The 18,757-nt window shown below is 41.1% G+C and overlaps 1 protein-coding gene across 3 annotated transcripts; it reads right to left on the bottom strand.

The window, feature by feature from the left end:
- Positions 1–845: 845 nt before the first annotated feature.
- On the bottom strand, positions 846–18,302 carry tax1bp1b (Tax1 (human T-cell leukemia virus type I) binding protein 1b). Of its 3 annotated transcripts, none has more exons than XM_071516086.1 (18): positions 18,207–18,302; positions 14,958–15,151; positions 11,449–11,551; positions 10,843–11,033; positions 10,444–10,602; positions 9,035–9,183; positions 8,312–8,402; positions 7,383–7,568; positions 6,918–7,169; positions 6,429–6,602; positions 5,745–5,817; positions 4,548–4,666; positions 4,255–4,380; positions 3,585–3,671; positions 2,772–2,970; positions 2,444–2,601; positions 2,216–2,301; positions 846–1,907 (listed from the first exon to the last, which is right to left on the bottom strand). In XM_071516086.1, the coding sequence occupies exons 2-18, from the start codon at positions 15,132–15,134 to the stop codon at positions 1,709–1,711; spliced, it is 2,529 nt and encodes an 842-aa protein (XP_071372187.1). In that variant the 5' UTR covers positions 15,135–15,151; positions 18,207–18,302; the 3' UTR covers positions 846–1,708. The 3 variants fall into 3 exon arrangements, with proteins under 3 accessions (XP_071372187.1, XP_071372190.1, XP_071372188.1); XM_071516089.1 differs by having other exon boundaries at positions 6,456–6,602; XM_071516087.1 differs by having other exon boundaries at positions 6,429–6,599.
- Between the last annotated feature and the right edge of the window lie 455 nt (positions 18,303–18,757).

The following is an 18,757-nucleotide window of genomic DNA, read 5'->3' as shown; positions in this document are numbered from 1 at the left end:
CTGCAAGTTCTACATTGTTCCAAGGGAAGATCTACACCAAACCTCCAGTATTTCCTCTTTGTTGTGAGATTTATGTATCTAGTTGCCTTGAATTGTAGACCTCAGCATTCCAATCCAGTACAGCTCTTTGGCTTGATTTTGACAATTAAGGTCTATTTAGCCTAACATAGACATTCTACAAACATGGCTCGGTCCAGATCGTGTGCTGTTTCTCCAATCTTTGATTGACCCCTGGCCTGACGACATCGTGTGATTATCCTTGTCATGGAAAGAAAAAAAGGAGGCCTACATTAACCATGTATTTCCACTCATTACATCCTTACATTCCTCCTGTTTGGCTGCGAGTGAATCACATCTGTGGCTCCTACTTTGTGCCATAATGATTTCAGGTAAGGACACCTAGACCACCTCACCCCTGAAGAACTGCAGGTTCATAACATGCCACCGGGGTTGAGAGGGAGACAACAGTGGCCCATTAAATAACATCTTTACTGCATGGATGTTAATGTTGTTAAGGAACTACAGTCCAATTGAGAATTGTGACAGTATTGTACTGCCGGTGTGGAGGGAACTATTTGATATATTGTGTACAGTGAATGTATTATGTGTTAAGTGCATTAAATTATATTTTCATATGTTTCTGGAGAAAAAAAAAACAATACTATAAATGTGTGAGATAAAGGCAAAACCAGAGGTTGTTTTGGAAACTAATGGTGATGTACTGTATTTCTTCAAAATAAAGCTGCTTCATGTAAACTTTTATTACATTTAGAATAAAAGTTCCTCTGATGTGTGCCTAACGGTTTGTGTCATTGTTTTGACTCCATATACTGTTCGTTAACAAATCAGTTTCAAACAGACTTTATTAGTTCATATTGATACATGGAACTCACTTAACAAATGAAACGCTTCTATGAATGAAATAACTTAATATTGTAAATGAGAATGAAAGAAGGAAATCTAACAGAAGCCCAGCATGCATTGATTAGCTGATGATACAATGGTTCTTTAGCCAGACACAATAACTCAATTAAATAATGAAAAAAACAACAACAAAAAAACGGAGGAAACCTAACATAAGAAAAATCTCTTTATCATACACAAATTATCAAGGCTTTCACAACATCATTGGCTTTAATTATTCTAAAATAGATGATTTGACAATATATAATAATGTCTTGATGTAATCACAGGAAATTATTTCTCCCTGACTGCATATAGTGCACCAAGGCTGCTTTCTAAAAAGAATGAACACCTGACTTGTATGATGATGTTTAAGGGGGAAGCATTTGGTTGGATGGGTTCAAATGTATGTTTGGTAAACACTTGTTGCCTCTTTCCCTGATTTGTTTCATCTAGTATTCTCACAGATCTGTGAGAGTCGAGTCAAATAGAAGTCAGTACACACGTAGAACAGTCTCATCCCCCTAAAATATTTTTCAAATCCAAATGAAGGGAATTCTCTCACCTATAAAAACGTTCTAATTGCAAATAGATTCAGTAGCCCTGGGATTTACATTGAATTAGATTAAAATGTCACACCACTTTGAAGTATTTCTCTAAGTTGAAGTAACAAAGCGAAAGTCAATAACAGTCCTAAAGAGTGGATCTTCACACCATTACATGCGGAAAAGAGTGTAGAGTGATTAATTTCAGTGGTGACAGGAAGTAGGCGGACCGGATGTGTTGACTCTCCTCATCCGTTTGTCTAGTCGAAGTTGAGCGGATGGCCATCGAAGTGCGTGAGCACGTGATTCTCAAAGATCTTCTGGTCGCAGTCCAGCGGGAACTGCTCGCTGCACATGGGGCAGATTTTCCAGTGGCTCTCCACATGCTCCTCAAACTTGCTCTGGTCATAGTTAGGTGGGAAGATGACCTCACACAGCGGACATCGTTTCATGTCCATGCTGCACATGGGGGAGACACAACAGGACAGCAGAAGAGGTGGGGATAGAGAAAGGCAGGGAGAGAAAGCTCATGTTAATAAGCAGTCAAGTGATGATGTTGGCAAACCAGGAGCACAGGCTAATAAAGAGCATCTGTCTGAGGCGACGTGGGTGGCCTGCTGGGCTACTAATACCAACAAAAGGGGGCTGTGCAGCAGAACAAACACTTTACACATGTTACAATGCACAGGTTGCGAAACTGTAGGGTGCAACAAACTTAGAACCTGGATGGCATTTATGGGGGTTGGGGGCATGTGAGGGTGTGTTACCTGGGATCAAAGCAAAAGGCAGTTTGTCCATCATTCACGTATGGGCTGTGGGTTTCAGTTGCTGCAGGCTGTTCATTGGTATTGCCCTGAAAAAGGAAGGTAAAACGGCATTTACAACCAATCAAAAGCAATCTACTGTTGGCGCAAAGAGCTGCCGTTGATCCGAGGGTGAAAAAGCAGTCTAGTATTTATTATTAACTGTTCATTGCGCATGGAGGTGAGACTTACGTTGTTGTTGTTTTGCTGTTCCTCGGACTCTTCGTGGCCATCAGGCCGGCTGTGGTTGCGGGTGGGCTGGATACAGACCACGTTGCTGTCCCAGGAGGGTGGGCCCACAGGGGGCAGCCTGAGCAGCTGGTCATCGGAGAACTCCTCCTCTGCCTCATCTGCAGGGAGGAAATTCAGACACACAACTACTGTAAATGAAATTCAAACATTTGTGCAATTTTTACACCTTTTGATCAGGACTGGTGATTCACAGGTAATCTCAGAAAAGTGAAAAGTAGAATTTGTAAAATGAAACAGATTATGTGTTACTGTCAGAAAGGAGATCAACCTTTTGAGTCTGAGATGGAGTAAGGGTTCCCAAAATGCAGCTCGGTGGGGCTCTGAGAGACGAGCAGGGGGGTGGGGGCATCCTGGGTGTAAGGGACAGGGTACTGCAGGAATACAGGCACGCTGGACTGGATGCTCTCCAGGCTGGTTTTCTCACTGGCCACCTGATCCCCCTTCCTGCTGCTGCCCTTCTGCAGCTCCTGGGGGACGCAACAACAGAATTTCAGGCATAAACAATTTTTACGATAACAAAGACCATTGGGGCAAATTTTTGGTTCCTTTGATTGTGTATATACAAGAACCTCCAATGAACGCCAATATAATACCTAAGCCTGTGTTCTGAATCTGTATCTCCCTATGCCTTCCAGTCTTTCCAGGCAAACAATACATCCCTCCTTACAATCACATAGCAACTCCTGAACTGTGAATTCTTTGCTTTTTCTCTCACTCACACAAACAGTTTAATTAGCGTCTTCATTAAAAAAGAAACTCCTCTCGTTTTCAAAGGGAACGGGAGGCTGTGTTTTATTGATGTTAGTTGCAGGCGCCAATTTAATTTACAGTCTAAACCTCAAATTGGGTCATTCTGCTCCTCTTAGCTGTAACGGCATTACCTCGAAGCGGTATTCTAGGTCAGTGAGGACCTTGCTGTGGTCCAAAGTAATGGAATGGAAAATAAGAACTCATTTACTTTTCTTCTACAATTAGAGACATGTTAAAACCAGACCAGATTGGGAGAGGGAAAATGGCAGTTTTCAGGGAATTTTTAGAGTGGAAGAAGTCTATAAAGGAGAAAATGAAAGCTGTCACTAACCCCCTCCAGTTTTTCCTTCTCTTTCAGAAGAAGTGCTAGTGTGTCCTTAAGTTCCTTCAGCTCCCGGCCCTTCTCAGCCACCTGGCTCTGCAGTAAACAAAAGATACAAAAAACATAGGAATTAAGAAACATTTTCAATTCCAAAATATCTGACAGCATGTGCAGCTGATTGAAAAATGCTTAATTAAAATACTCAGAGACTCTGATGCGTGACATTAATTGATCATAGCCATAAAAGGCTTCCCTTTGCTGAGGACTGATTTATGTACAGTAGAGCTCAAAGCAAAACAACCTGTTTGAATTCCTGCGAGACACTGAACAAATATCCCCCTGACCTAAGCCAACTACAGCATTAGCCAGGCAACTAGAGAGGACTCCTCAGAGCCAAGCTTCTCTTGTCTCCAGAGCCTGACATAAACAGCAGTAAAACGTCCTCTCTGAGCAGGCCTGCTCATAAACAACACTGTCAGAGAGGGACTGCGCTCAACTGGAGAGATAGCATCAAAGGCTGGTTCCCTGAGCTAGACCAGCCATACACAGTGGTAAAAAACAACACAGACTTCTCGTATGAACTGTCCACACACAGCTCCGCTTGGTAGAAACAACAGAACATGGTTGGCAGCCGAGTCCCATGTGACTGTGCTCTGAACTGTCTCCAGCCTGTACCAACCTTGTAGCGGTCCTCCTCTGCTGCCAGCTGCAGCTTTACGTTCTCATTAGTCTTCAGTTGCTCCTTCAATTTCACCTCCATCTTTGCCAGCTCATCAGCAAACATGCAGCTACGCTCCTTCTCCTCCTAAAGAACGGTCACACAATATCAACCAACCCTGTCTTAGTAATGTCACCCTGTTTTCATCTGAGATCCCTCTACAGTACAACGGAGACAGAACATATGCCATCTTCCACAAGATTTGGGGATACTTGAACGATATTAACAGGATGCAAAAAATAAGAGTTTCTTACCATCAGCAGCTGCTTGCATTTCTTGTACTTGTCATTCCTGTCAGATGCCTCTCTGCTGATGCCTTTGAGTTTCTCCTGGATGAAGGCTTCAAGCATGGGGTCAGCAGAACCTGGGCTCCCTTTGAAGATGAGGAGGGCAAGTCAGACGGTTTGCTGAGGCGAGGCAACCAGGGCTATAACTAACGTTACTTTGTTATCGATTCATCTGTTTATTATTTTAGTGATTAAATAACTAAGTAGTCTAAATGGCTAATTTACAATATAAAACCTTTCTACTACTTTCCAGTGGATAGACCTACTCAACAATTGTAGCATACCTGCAATGGCCAAAGAGTTGATTTCCAAGGCGAACTGGGAAACACAAGGCAGCCGCCTAAGAATTTACACTGCTGGAAAACCTACACTAGCACTACCAGTGTGTTCATTTAAAAAATATCATTACCTATTAGTCCCTGAGAGCAGTAATATAGTTGTTAAATTATAGTTGTTAAACACTAGTTGTTAAATTCCTTTTCTGTGACATTACCAAATTTGCCAATTACATCCTCTTTTACCTTCATCCTTTTGCTCAATAAAATTCAAGTAGAGAGAATTATTTCACCCAAGTTAACTCTTCTACCGCTTCTCATTTAAGCTAGTTGTCAATTGAGAGGATAATCATAGTTTTTGGATAGTTCAATTTTAAACTGGTATTTAAAGGGGATGATAACAAAAGTAACAACTTATTTTTATATTATATATTGAAATTGAAATAGACTGAAAACAACTTTTTCAAAAATGTGGCTGAGAACAGAAATTTGACCAAGGATTATTGCCACACAATAATAGCAAGCTAACCAGCTAGCTTGGCCAGCAGGCCAGCCTAGCATGAATAACACTTGCCATTTACCTGCACCGTCACATGCATTAAATTGTACAACTGGTATTTTTTTCAGGAGGTTGTGCATAGCAGTTCTTTTAGATTTGCACATTTACAAAAAAGCCCCACATCATTGCTTTCTCTTTATAGTAATTCTATACTTTGAATGCTGCAGGTTTTGGAATTCTCATAAGTGCACTCGGGGTTTGGTCTCGCCACAACCTGGTGATCATTAATATGCAAATACAAATTCAAATGATGTTGACTAATCACTGCAGCCCTAAAGGCAATTCATCATAGCATAAGTGACAATTTGGCATACTTAGATATACAGGTACCTGGCACAGATGTGTCTGGACTCACTGATACAGGGACTGTTATGGCCTCTGCTGCTGAGCTTCTCTTCTGCTCCTACAGACCGGAGAAAATTCAAATTAACTGAGTATTAATAACCAACTTACTTTATTTATTTTACTTTATCTAACCAGGCAAGTCAATTGAAAACAAATCCTTATTTACAATTACAGGAACTAGGGAAAGGGGACGAAAAAAAAAGCCACAGACATAAGCATGGGCATAAGCTAGACGGCCACACATGGAGACAGCAAACAGTATAACAAAAAACATCAACATCAACAACAAGGACACCACTAAAAGCAATTAAAACATGCCACAAAGCATACAGAACCACTGATACTTTACTGAGAAACAGTAGTGTGCCTATAAATGTCTGTGATAGAGTCCTTGAAGGCTGCGAGAGATCAAATTGCCCAATTTCAGAAACTTTTGCAAATCATTCCTGTCACTGGAAGCAGCAAACTGGAATGAGGAGTGGCCAAGGGAGGTTTTAACTTTGGGGACATTCAGCGCGATGTGACGGGTAGACCTACTGTTAGGGGAAGCTGATTTGATTTGTAACAAATTTGTCAGATAGGGGGTGTCAGTCCAAGGAGGGTTTTACTTGCTGTGTGTGTTTTTTGGGGAGGTGATGGGGGTGTTGGCAGGTATCTGGTGAGACATACCCCCTGCTGTTCAGAGAGCTTAATCACTTGTCTTTGCAGTCGCTGACATTCCTTGTACTTCTCCTTGTAGTGTTCGGCAGCCATGTGCAGGCGGAGTTTCAGGTCCTCCACCTCTCTCTGCAGCTCTGCTAAAATGGCTGGGTCTGCAGCAGCTTCTTCCTCAGCCTTGGCCTGCTGACACAAAGCATTATGGGCAGAACAGTTAAGACACCAAACACAACAATGGGCCACCTGCAAAAAACCCTGTACTCTTATCTCCATGGCTAATAGTCAGTTACTGCATGGGCATGGACAAAATTACAGAAACTCTAGCATCAAAACGTCTGTGATAAAGGCTCTACAATGATTTAGGGTGCTAATTCTGACATGATTTTGGTTCAAGTGTCTCATAGAGTGCAAGGTAAAAGCTGATATAAGTGTGTAATAATGTTACATATAGAGTTAATTCAATCAATAAAGCCTGATAGGCTGACTGATTCTTGTCCTTACTGCTTCCTGCTTGGCCTCTGCCTTCATCTGCTCCACCAGGCGCTCCAGGCGGAGGCACTGGGTCTGAGCTTCAGCCTTGGCCTGGCGCAGGGCATCGGCCTCCAGCCTCATGCGGTACAGGTCGGACATGCTGCGGTCACGGGCGCTGGAGGCGTCCCTCAGCTCAGCCGCCAACATGGAGGACTGCTGCTGGTTGGCCTGGAGCTGCTCTTCCTTCTGCCGCAACTGCTCCTTCAGGGCTTTCATATCTCCCTGCCAGAGACACACATGAAGAAAGGGGAATATGAAGGAACAGATTGGGATTTTGTGCTATGGTGCCAAGAACTCTTGAAATGGTTGGCTCATTTGGACTGAAAGTTCTCCATTTCAGCAAGGCCTGCAATTTATTATTGTTATTATTATTAAAATTAAAAGCAGGATATGTAAGCACTGATCAAAGGGGCTTTAAAACAAAAAACTTTGTACCAAGGGGGACACTTTGGCCAGGATCTCTCTGTGCTGTTTCTCCTTCTCAGTGAGGCAGGCCTGCAGGCGTCCCACCTCCTCTTTAAACTGGGCGATTGTGTTTTCTTTGTTCACATCCACAGACTTCAGCATCTGCAGCTCCGCACTCAGCTTAGTGTTCTCCAGCTCCCGGTTCTTCAGGTGAATCTGGTGTCCACACACACACACACACACACAACACACACACACACACAGTTATAAAACATAGGCTCATAGGTTTTTGCCTCATTTATACAGCACCAATCACGATCATGTACCGGCAGCATATGACTATTAAAATAAATGTTGCATGACTTTAATTACAAAACAGAGATTGAGATAGGCCATAAAGTTTCCCTCTTGCTACAGCCCCACTGTGATGGTACAAGTTAAATTAGGTATGGGTTTTTGGCTCCGTTTCCGTGGCGACAGCATGTGCCACTCCCAGTTCCTGAGCAGTGCCCACCACAACAAAGAAACACAAACACCAGACAGACCAGAAGAGGACAGAATAAGTCATGCCCTGTTTAGACTAAATATTTGGGCAAAAGTATGCACAATTATCACAGCAGTAAAGAGTGAAAAACAGAAACAGAGAGAAAGACAAAGAAATCTACCTCAAATTGTTTGGAATCTAATATAACAGCAATATTTAACGGATTGTGAGGCTGTCATTAAACGTATCTGTCCATACAGCCACTGTCAATCCCCATTTACAGAATTACCACGACTGATTCCAGATCGATGATGTGTGAGAAAGCATCTAGCTGCTGGCTACCTGAACCTTGCCATCCCTATTTTGTTATTTATCTTCATGTGACATGCAGGACACACTTGAATGCAATGTAATTTATATTGATGGAATTTGTGCAAAGACATAAAGCCAATTTACAGAGGTCCACAGTACATACCTTGTAGAGTTCCTTCTCATCTTTCTCATTCTTCAGATGAGATTCAAGGGCCTCCTTCTCTGCTGTAACTTTCTTCACTCTATCCTTCAGACTAAGAAACAGGTCATCACAGCTGTTAGTCATCTGTTGCATCAGCCCTCACAGTGCCTATGTTTACATGCATGGCGTAACCTGGCTATTGGCCATACTCCTTAATCAGGTTAAGCATGAACCTTTCATATCCTGTGATTGAGTATTCCTGTTGAATAAGCCGATTTACAGAATATTCCTGTCCATCTGTGGTTTCCCACCCACAGCAAAAAAAGTATGAAAAGGTGGAGCAGCCAGCTACCGCCTCCCTATTTGACTGAGAAATAGTAAGTTACTTTTAATACGGGGGAAATATGGGGAAATAATGGTGAGTGTGTCATCTTCATGACACTCCAGACCTGATATTAAAGTTGACATCAAAATGTACCCATAATCCTCTGTGAGTCAGAGTTTGCACAAATGGCAAAAACCTAGTGAAAGGGGTAAGGTGTTAACATGCCACTGTAACCCCTTTAAAAATCGGGGTAAGAAGGGCATCTTAACCAAGTTTCTCACAATATGAGTATACAGGTTATTCTGACCGAGTTATGATGTTTATACACAGTGAACCAAAGCCAGGTTATTTGAGTAACCGGGTTAAAAAACAACCAGTGGCAATGAATCTACCACCATCCCTCTCTGTCCTGAACTCACCTGTCTAGCTCAGTTTCTTTCTGCAGGCCTTTCTGGGTGACTCCAATCAGGTCCTCCTCGAGCTGCAAGACCCTGGCTGTGGCCTCCTCCAGCCTCCTCTTTACTTCCTCCCTCTCCTCTTGCAGGGCCTGGGAGGAACTCTGCACATCCTGGGAGAAAATAACAGACCGCTGAGAGTCACTGGGTGAAGACACAGGAATAAAGAACAGTTCAAAAAGGATGCTGTAGACACTTTTTTCTGGTAATGTGCGTCAATCCAACCTGAGTACAAATGAGTATATTTATCCACAAAATAATCAATGCCTTACTCTAATGCACTTTTGACAACAGAGTATTGTGTATACTAGTATTGCAATTGCTATTATTATCTGTTGCTGTTAGAACCATATTATTTGTTAAGCTCTCAGAATGATCACAATTATTTCCTCCAGTTTGTGCCAGGACCAATGCAAGGACTTCCTGGATTTAACAACTGACACGGCCAATAATGCTAGTTTCCTTGTAAAAGCCTTCTCAGCCTTTGGCTCTAAGTTTGTGGAAAACACACCTACACAAAATAAAAAGTTTATGCTTGTTGAGATGCAATTCTGAACACAAATGAACAACAATTCTCAATCCAGAGTTTTCAGACTTCTAGTTTGGACTTTTAGTTTAGTGTCGTGGCAGCAACAAAGCAAAGGGTAATGGATTTTTTTTACAGTATGTTTATAGGCAGAATTTTGGAATCTTTTTATTCGCACCACATAAAAAAATCATATAAAAGTATAGCCATAAAATTAACAGCCGCAAAATCTGTAATCATGTTTTCATTTCAAAACTGTTTTAAAAACCAGTAGATTCACAGCATGTGACAGCTGTATGAATTATCACTGACACTGCTTTTAAGATACACATAATGTTATGCTATAAAAAACGAAATAACAACTTTGATAATACAGACATTCGTGTCTGTCAGAGTCTGATTTATTCTTTTGGTGGATAGAGAGTTTGGATAGCTCTGTGAATGGATATTAATATACTGTAGGCTCACGCTAGGGGGTGCTAAGAGACTACAAGGCCAAATGTGAAACTGGCCTCAGAAAAACTACAACAACTAGACAAGAGCCTCTTGTTGGTGAGCTATTGTGTGTACAAACTCAATCACATAAATTGGCAAATATAATTTCTCTGTGCTACTACACTATAAACAAAATTTCACCAAATTTCTGAGTTTTAGAACAAACGTGGCCATCTAAAACCCTGTTTTTTTGTTTTTGGTTTTTGGTTTTTTTTGGGGGGGGGGGTTATAGATGTTTGTTGACTTTTTGCTTTACACTTTACAGAACACACAAGTGCATGTTACAAGGCTAAAACCCTGTTTAATGTTTCCTTTTCCTCTCCTTCCTTGACTCTATCTATCCTCAGCTTACTTGGTTCTCTCTCCTCAGCTGGGCGCAGGTCTCCTTCTCCTGCTCACACTCCTTCTGTAGGCTTTCCTTCTCCGCTTCCAGCTGCTCCTTCTCTTGCTGGAACAGGGCCATGTTTTTGACCAGCTCTTCTTTCTCTCTCTGGGCTTCTTCCATCTTTTGCTGCATAGGAAGAGAAATAGTTTGAGCCGTTATGGCTTATCACTTAATAATTACTTCACTGACGTAGACGTAATAATTACTTCACTGACCACGTCCAAATAACAATGTTTACAACTGTGTCATTATGTCTGTCAACCTAATATGAGCTCAAACAGAGACCCAATTAGCAGAGCTGGATGTGACAGCCAAACAATTAAGATTTGAGAACATGGACATTGGTAGCGCTGAGGCACACTCTACCTCCAGGAAGCCAGCCTTGGTGGTGACTACCAGGATGTCAGAATTGCATTCATCCTCCACAGTCAGCAGCTCATCCTCTGAAGGGCTGTTGGCACGAAACTGGAATGGCGTGCTGGCCCCCCGGATCTCCCCTTTGTGAGTCACATAGCAGAACTGGTAGAACTCGCCGTCGTCATTGGGCACATAATATCCTGCGGAAGAATGAGTCCGATTGGTCTGGGTGCAAACACATGAGCTTCTTTTTAACTTCTAACTTATCCCAAAGTTATTATCTGAAATAAGTGCAGAAACTGTTGTGTTATAGTGGCTCAGTGAGCTGGGGCACATATTACATATTTTTGATGTGGGTTTGAATCTAACAAGCATTGTCCCATGTCTCTCTCTCGCCCTTTCCTGTCACTTTACACTGTGTGCAATATAATAAAGCAGCACACCATAAAATAATAAAAAAACTGACATGGCACTGTTAACACCCGACCAAAGATCTCTTGGTACAGCTTCTAATTTAACTGTGTCCACTGATTTGGGTATTAAAGTTTTAACAGTCCTCAGACATGTGGTTATGAAAAGGTGTCAAAGTTATATAAAAATATTGTATGATCTTACCCTGAAACACCACAGCTCTGTTGACCGCGGTGCCTTCCACGTAGTTCTCAGGGAGAGGCGACCACAAGAATGTGTAATAGTCCCTCGCTGTGCTCCAACCTACCTGTAAGACAGTGTGCGGGATCCATTCAACCCAACACTCTCACCACATCAATGTAGGATAATAACAACGGAGGATTAACTAACAGGGAGATCCTTAAATCCAGAGACTGCCTCCTCCAAATATCTCAGACAAATGGTTTATGATGATAATTTAGGGGTTTTCAATCTAAGCTGGCATGGCAGGGTAAGTCCAACCCTTCACTTGACATTATTTCTGAGCAGAAAAAAGGATCATTTCAGCGAACCGCTCCAACTCCTGGTCACCACGTGCATGTGGCCAGGCCCTTGTCATGAACAAGCCCAACTGTGGAAACGCAGCTACAACTCACTTCAAACAGGAAGAGGAAAATAGGTGAAAATTTTATACATAGGCGACTTCAAAATGAAAACCAAAATGTAATTATATGTATTTTATGTGTTGTTAACTGATGGCTGATGAGGAGGGGGGAGTACAGAAAATACATCCATAACTTTAGCCTACTGCCATAAAACTGTCAAACAAAATCAGAGTCACATCGAGCTGGCTGGGTTTCTGTGAGCGCATACTCAGGCACACACACGCATCCAAAACAAGCCCAGTCAAACTGGCCTATTACATCAGCCTTTTGCCACAAAAAACAGTTTAAAATATGACTCATTGCAACGCTTCTTCCGAAATCTATTTTAAATATTCATGAGACTATATTTCATTCAGTTATGTAGTGTTTTAGTACAGTTGCAGCAGATGTTGCTTCCGATGTAGGCAAACTTTCTTCACTATCTGAGCAGCTTTTCTCACCTGTGTACAAACAGCCTTCAGCTACAATAACGTGAGTGTTCATCAGAGCCAGAGATAGAAGGCTCTGGTGCTCCAAAACCCCCAATTGTTACCAGTGGAGCTCCAGCCTCCAGCAGTAAAGAACAGGAAGCAATTAAACCATGCACCTAGTTAGTGAGTGTCATTACTGAAGGCTAGCCCTCACCATTCTACTCATTAGAGCTGCGGAGGTGGCAGTGGGTGAGAAACTCTGAGAGGAACTCTTTCACTTACACCAGAGGGTCTGCAGTGTGTATAACTAGGAGGCAAGGACAGCATAAAACTTTCAGGCACATAGTTCTTTACTGGATCTTTGTGGACTGGTGACTAAGGCGATAGCATAGGCTAGATATTATATCTGAAAGACAAAATGTCTCCAAAACAACTACACAAGTAAAAGTCAGTGAACAATCATAGCGCCTACCAAAGCAAATTGTCTTTTAATGCCAAGTTTAAACATAATGTTGCGCCAGCATTCCAACCTAGTCATACTTCTGCAAGAGAGCTGACAGAAGCCGATGGCAATGTTGCTGCAGCAGGTAGTATACTGTCTATGTGCCAGTCAGACTATATAAATTCATGGGCAGTTTGTTCATGAATCACACGGAGAGGCTGTGCTCAGCGACAAGTTAATTATAATGCCGTGTTTGCCTTCTCCTAGGCCACTCTGACAACCTGTCCCAACAACATTCCTCCACGAAGCCTAGAACAGCTCACATCACGCCTTATGGTAAATGTTCCAACATCAAAGGGCCAAAGGCTGCTTTTGTCCATGTTCAAACAAGAACCTGTGTCCCACATATATATAGGAAAATAGATAGCTTCAGCCTTTTGGGGTTTGTCTGTCTTGGCAAGTCGCAGTGTATAATTAGGAGATTTGTAAATAATTTTAGGTTGACATGTTCGATCATAAATCAGACAACAAATTGGAAAATAATTCACTTTCTATTGAACAAATTTTTATCAAGAAAGGAACAAATTTCATAATAAACTTACTGACTATCATGTTGACATGTCACATTTCAGGCAACTGAACCATTTTGGAGCCCATGTGACTCCATCTAGCCCAACCTATATGTCTGGAACATGCCCTACTTTCAGATCAGGCAGAGCAACAGATAGATCGACAGCCTAGAGAAAGTGGTAACACTCCAAACACTCAAAGGCCGTGTCAGCTCCATATCACTGGGAGCCAATAGCAACTTAATGTGTGATAAGGTGCTGGAACTGATGCACTTCTTCAGGCAAACTGACTCCAGACCCAGGTATCTCTTCGCATGCGAACGCTAGAGCTTGGCACCAAACTTCTCGTCTGTCAGCGCAGCCAGGAACATTTACATGATTTATGATCCTGCACTCAGCCTTTTCCACCTTAACTCTGTGTTTTAGAGGCTCAAGGAATTAGTGTGTGTTTAAGAAATATACTGCCAGTTGGTGCCTAGCTTGAGGGGAAAACACAATGTGGTATGCCATCCAACTATAATAGAATGCTGAGTACAGTACATTTCGACGCCCTCCGGACATTACCTGCTCCACCCCCAGCAGCCTAACATAACCTCATTTCTCACTCTCACCCCTTCAAAACAAAACGTCATGGGAAGCACACACTAAATTTATGAAGCCAGTTTAAGGTTATATTGTTCAGATACAAATTAACTTCATCTAATGATTTCAACAACTTAAAGCTCAGATCTACCAGAGAATTTTATGCATGAATGCAACAATGTGACTTGACTAGCTGAATGGCACTACAATATGCCACCACAGGCAATTCATGATAACTGACTTAACAAACACAAAATTCAGCCTCAAAGTGATCAAAATAAAACTCTATGTACCAGTTTTACATATGCCTTGGCTATATACAGTATATGTGGAAATACTGTTATTAGCCTACACCAAAAGCTACCCAACAGATTTCTCTCAAATGTTCTTCCTAAAGCCATATGCGAACAGTGCAAGCATGTTCAGGCAGAATGCAACACAATCAGATAGAACAATTAGTTGGAATTGTTTTGATCTGGTCTTATTTGATCCCAGTTTCCATCTCATCAGATCCAGGTCGCTGTGAAGTAACAAGACTGCTGGTCTACAGCAGCCTGAGGCCGTATGCTGCCCTCCACCCCCACCATTCACTACAGAGGAGGCTAAAATCAATTACTGCCACTGTATTGGATTTAATGTGCTCCTCTAACCAGATCCATCTGGGACACTCAAGTGTGCGATGGGGGTCAAAAAGCTCCATTCCCTCTGCCAAGCTCATTTTTCAAATGCGCATGAAAATGGCTGCACTCAAAATCTCTAACACAGGGTTTACTTTTTATTCTCTAATGCATCAATCCCTAGTTCACCCCTTTATTAGTAAAATCTCAGTAATGCAACTTCTGCAAGCTGAAATTCTGAGGCATGGCTGCTCAAAGGACACTGGCACAGATTCACAGGGTTTTTAGGTCAGTCACTAAGTTAGTCATGATGTCCTTACTACATAGTGCAAATGCAGTCAAGATAGGTTTAGAAGATTTATCTACAATTCATCATTAAAAGGTAGGTCCTGGTCAATGTAATACATAAGGAAAAATAATAATAGTAATGCATTAACACAGTCACTCACCTTGAATATGCCAACCCAGTCCTTCTGATGTGGTTTAATGAACTGCGTGAGGGTGTAATGACACTCCAGTGCAGCATGGGGCAGGTAGCTCTTCCCCACATTCTGGAAGATGACGTGGGCAAAGTTTGATGTGTCCATGTTGTTGCTGACTAAAGTCCTGTCCAGGAACAGTGCCATAAATCACTCAGCACTGGCTACAGAGGCAGAGAACAAAGAAATATTAGAAACGAAACTAGCCACAGAAACAATTTAATTACCATTCTTTATGATGCAGTCATGCGATATAAATGCTTGACCAAACACTGCAATCTGGACAGCGAGACTGCAATATGACGGTAGTCTAGCTAGCTCTCTACCTGTCCCAAAATGCCTAAAGATGTCACACACTGTCATGCATAAATTTCCATTTACTTGCATCTTGAGACCAAACACAACCGATGCAAAGCCTTGGAGGAAATCTTTATTTCCATTTCCAAGTCCACCATTTTCTCTGCTCTGCAAACTGTGTTCTCCTTGACCCTGTGCTGTGTGCCAGTGTCATATGTCAGGGGAATGCTAGTCGCATGCCATCACTCAACATAGTGCATGCTAAAGTGTCAGCACAGAGTACCATAGCAAACAATCTACTGGGGATCCAAGGATGGTTTTGGTGTCAATGTTCTCATCACTTAACAGGTAAGCTGACCGAAAGGCCAATCTCCCAAAAACTGTCATGCGCAGCACGGCAACCAGAAGACATCAGTGAAGTCTCAGACAGTGAATATAATCACTATTCAATCATATATCTGAGATTTTGAGACCTGAACAGCAACATTCAAGTGAAGGTGTGAAGGTCTGACTTTCCTTAAGGGGAAAGGCTTGCTCAGTGGCTAAAGTTACTTTGAAATCAAAACATAGAGTAAAAGTAAAGCTATACAAACTTACTGTCCAAGTTTTACTTCCATGGCGATTGAGCATTTGCATCAACTGTTTTGAAATTATTATGTACATAATAGCATTAAAATTCAATTTAAATTAAAAAAAGACAGAAAATTCACATTTGGATTTAAGACCTTGCACACATTAATAGAAGTTTTACATGTCTATATTAGAGACCATGTCTCTGATCTTTCTATTATTGATATTTTTGCCAATAATACTGTTAATGGTCAATCAGTACATTCAAATGTTTCACTATCTGACACCGATTTTCTTGCAATACATTCATATAGCCTTCCCAGACTTTGCAAACACATGATGAGCAAGAATTTCTTGTCTCTGTGCACATGTGCAGTGAACGAAGCTTGTTGTGGCAAGTTCCTAACATGCCGAAACCTGATATGGCCTTAATTTCACAAGGTGATATGAGAAAGCTCTACAAAACACAGAGAACTGTCACTCTACTTGTTGAATGCAAATGTAACATTCTAATGCATTTTCTAGTTTCTAGTGCTTTTTGACACATTACCCAACACTTGTCAACAGGAACAACTCTTTCCCAAAAGCTAGTATCCTGGAGTTGGATTCACAAAATCTTTAATAGGAAAAAAATCTCTATTTTTTTTTTTCAAAACTTCTGCCCAAAGAAAGAAGTTATGAAAAGCTGACAGTCATGACAAGTACGTTCATGGGCATCGAGGTGGTTAGGTTGGCTAAGGCACGTGCCATGTGAACACCACATACTGGGTTTGAATCTGGCCTAGGAACTTTCCTGACACTCTGCACTGTGTGCCATCAAATAAAAGCAAAAATGACTTAAAAAAATAAAAATAAAAAAAGTCTGTATGTTCTTTCAATTCTATCAATCTATCTCCCAACTAAGAATTCCTCAAAGAAGTTCTGATGTTTCTCCTTTTGTAACTTAAGGATAACCACACATTTGTTTTAGTCAATGGACTGAAAGAGGCAAGGCTTACAATTTATCCTCCCTATTATTTGAAAAGTAGCCTAATAGATACTAATTGAAAGTTTTCATAAAACATTGTAGCTAGAGTTATATAATTATGATCAAGTTTGAGAAATACCAAGTAGTTGTCCTATTATTATCTAGGTAAAACAGTTGTAATGAAACATAATGAAACAGCCCAGTATGGTCAGGAATGAAGAGTTTACTTAATGGAAATAAAATTGCAGTCCTATGAGAGATGACGTAATTAGTAAATAATCCCACAATTTCTCAAGTATAATAGTTCTTAAGTAAAAATGAAGTTAAGAAAAATGACATGATCATACGAAAATAATAATTCCCCATCAGAAGCTTCTTGTGAATATCCTTTTTTCTTGCAAATCTTTCATAAGTTTTATCTCAGTGTTTGTGAGTTTGGCCCAAGAGAACTAAGACACTGTTTTGTGATGCCATTAAGAGAACTTCTGGACCTGCTCAAGTTACAGTGGACTGGTGACTGATTTGTGGATAAATCAAACGCAAACGATTGTTTGAAATTGTATACCCAAGTGAGCTTTGTTTTACTTTGATTTACAATAGCATGAACAGTTCCAACCCAGAAAATATACCCTTGGAAATTACCCGTGGCTTGTGTCATGGTGGTGACACATGACTCATACAGTGAAAATGTCTCTTAATTACATAATAGATCACAGTTTTTGCATTCTTGTATCTAGGTATGGCATTTAGGCCTACATATCAACACAAAAAAACTAACCATGCTATTAACGTGAATTCTGTTTCAGGATGGATTTTAACATTGGGGCTTGGCTGGTGAAATTCTGTCCGACGTAACGTTACTTAGGCCTATGACAGTCAAAACACTTTCTCAGCTGATAGTCAGTAACTGTAAAGCTTGTTGTAAAAAGACAATATAATCTACAGCTATCGCCGCAGTCCTTAGCTTGATGTTTAACGTTAGGTATAAGTTAGGCCTAGACATATCTCGCTGTAATGGCTGAAACTATCAACTGGCAACTACACGCTACTAGGCGAGGCCTAATTTGATTAACAGAGATCATATCTGGCTGTGTACACAATTTACAAGTTGGTATACCTTAAAGCACAGAGACGTTTGTTACCAAATAAATGAATACTTTGCCGAGCAAAATATTTACTTCAGTTAACATGTAGATTAGTACGACGTCCTCCCCGAATGAGCAGCTAGCTAGCATGCCAGCTGGTCGACAAGGTTAGCTAGCTTGCTAACAGTTAGCAACACAGTTTCATGAGGTACGTTAACCTCTGAAAACTAAAGTTAAATGGAAGGGAATTCGGTAATCTTTCTCTTATCGACAAATTCACATAATAAGCTTCAAACATACCCAGTTGCCATGTTGAACTGCAGCTGAAAATCCAAATGTATGTTCAAAACAATTGTTGACGCAGTTCAGTGCTTTCCCGTCCCCTCTTCCTGGAATAACAACAACATTGCGTCATTTCCGGAAAGATAGTCATTGGGAATCCCGCACGTCGTTTAAAGTTGTAACAAATGTAACATTCTCAAATATTTGAGGAAATAACGGACGCTATATTGTAAGAATGTATTGTACAGAGAAATAATGGCACAGCGATATCGGCTGTGATCCAAACAAAATTGATACATTAGTCAGATACAAATGTATGGATGAAACTATGCGACCAAGAATTATAGCCTATTCATCACAATTTAGATGGTAACATTTTGAATTCATCACATCGCATAAAACTTCATCAAGGCTATCATTATATAATATCTAAAGGTGACGTGCTGGAAACAAAATGGTGTGTGTTCTTGTAAAGCATATTTCAATCAACAGACACCTTTTCATTTGCACACTCGTGTGGTGAACATCATCGTCGCTGTTATATTGTTGATGATATGCCTACCATTATA

The sequence above is a fragment of the Centroberyx affinis genome, unplaced genomic scaffold (assembly GCF_046629955.1).
Source record: "Centroberyx affinis isolate AG114_WGS23_722 - 3 ecotype Tasmania unplaced genomic scaffold, CSIRO-AGI_Caff_v1 ptg000392l_1, whole genome shotgun sequence".
Lineage (NCBI taxonomy): Eukaryota > Metazoa > Chordata > Actinopteri > Beryciformes > Berycidae > Centroberyx > Centroberyx affinis.
This window is presented reverse-complemented; position numbering and strand designations above follow the sequence as displayed.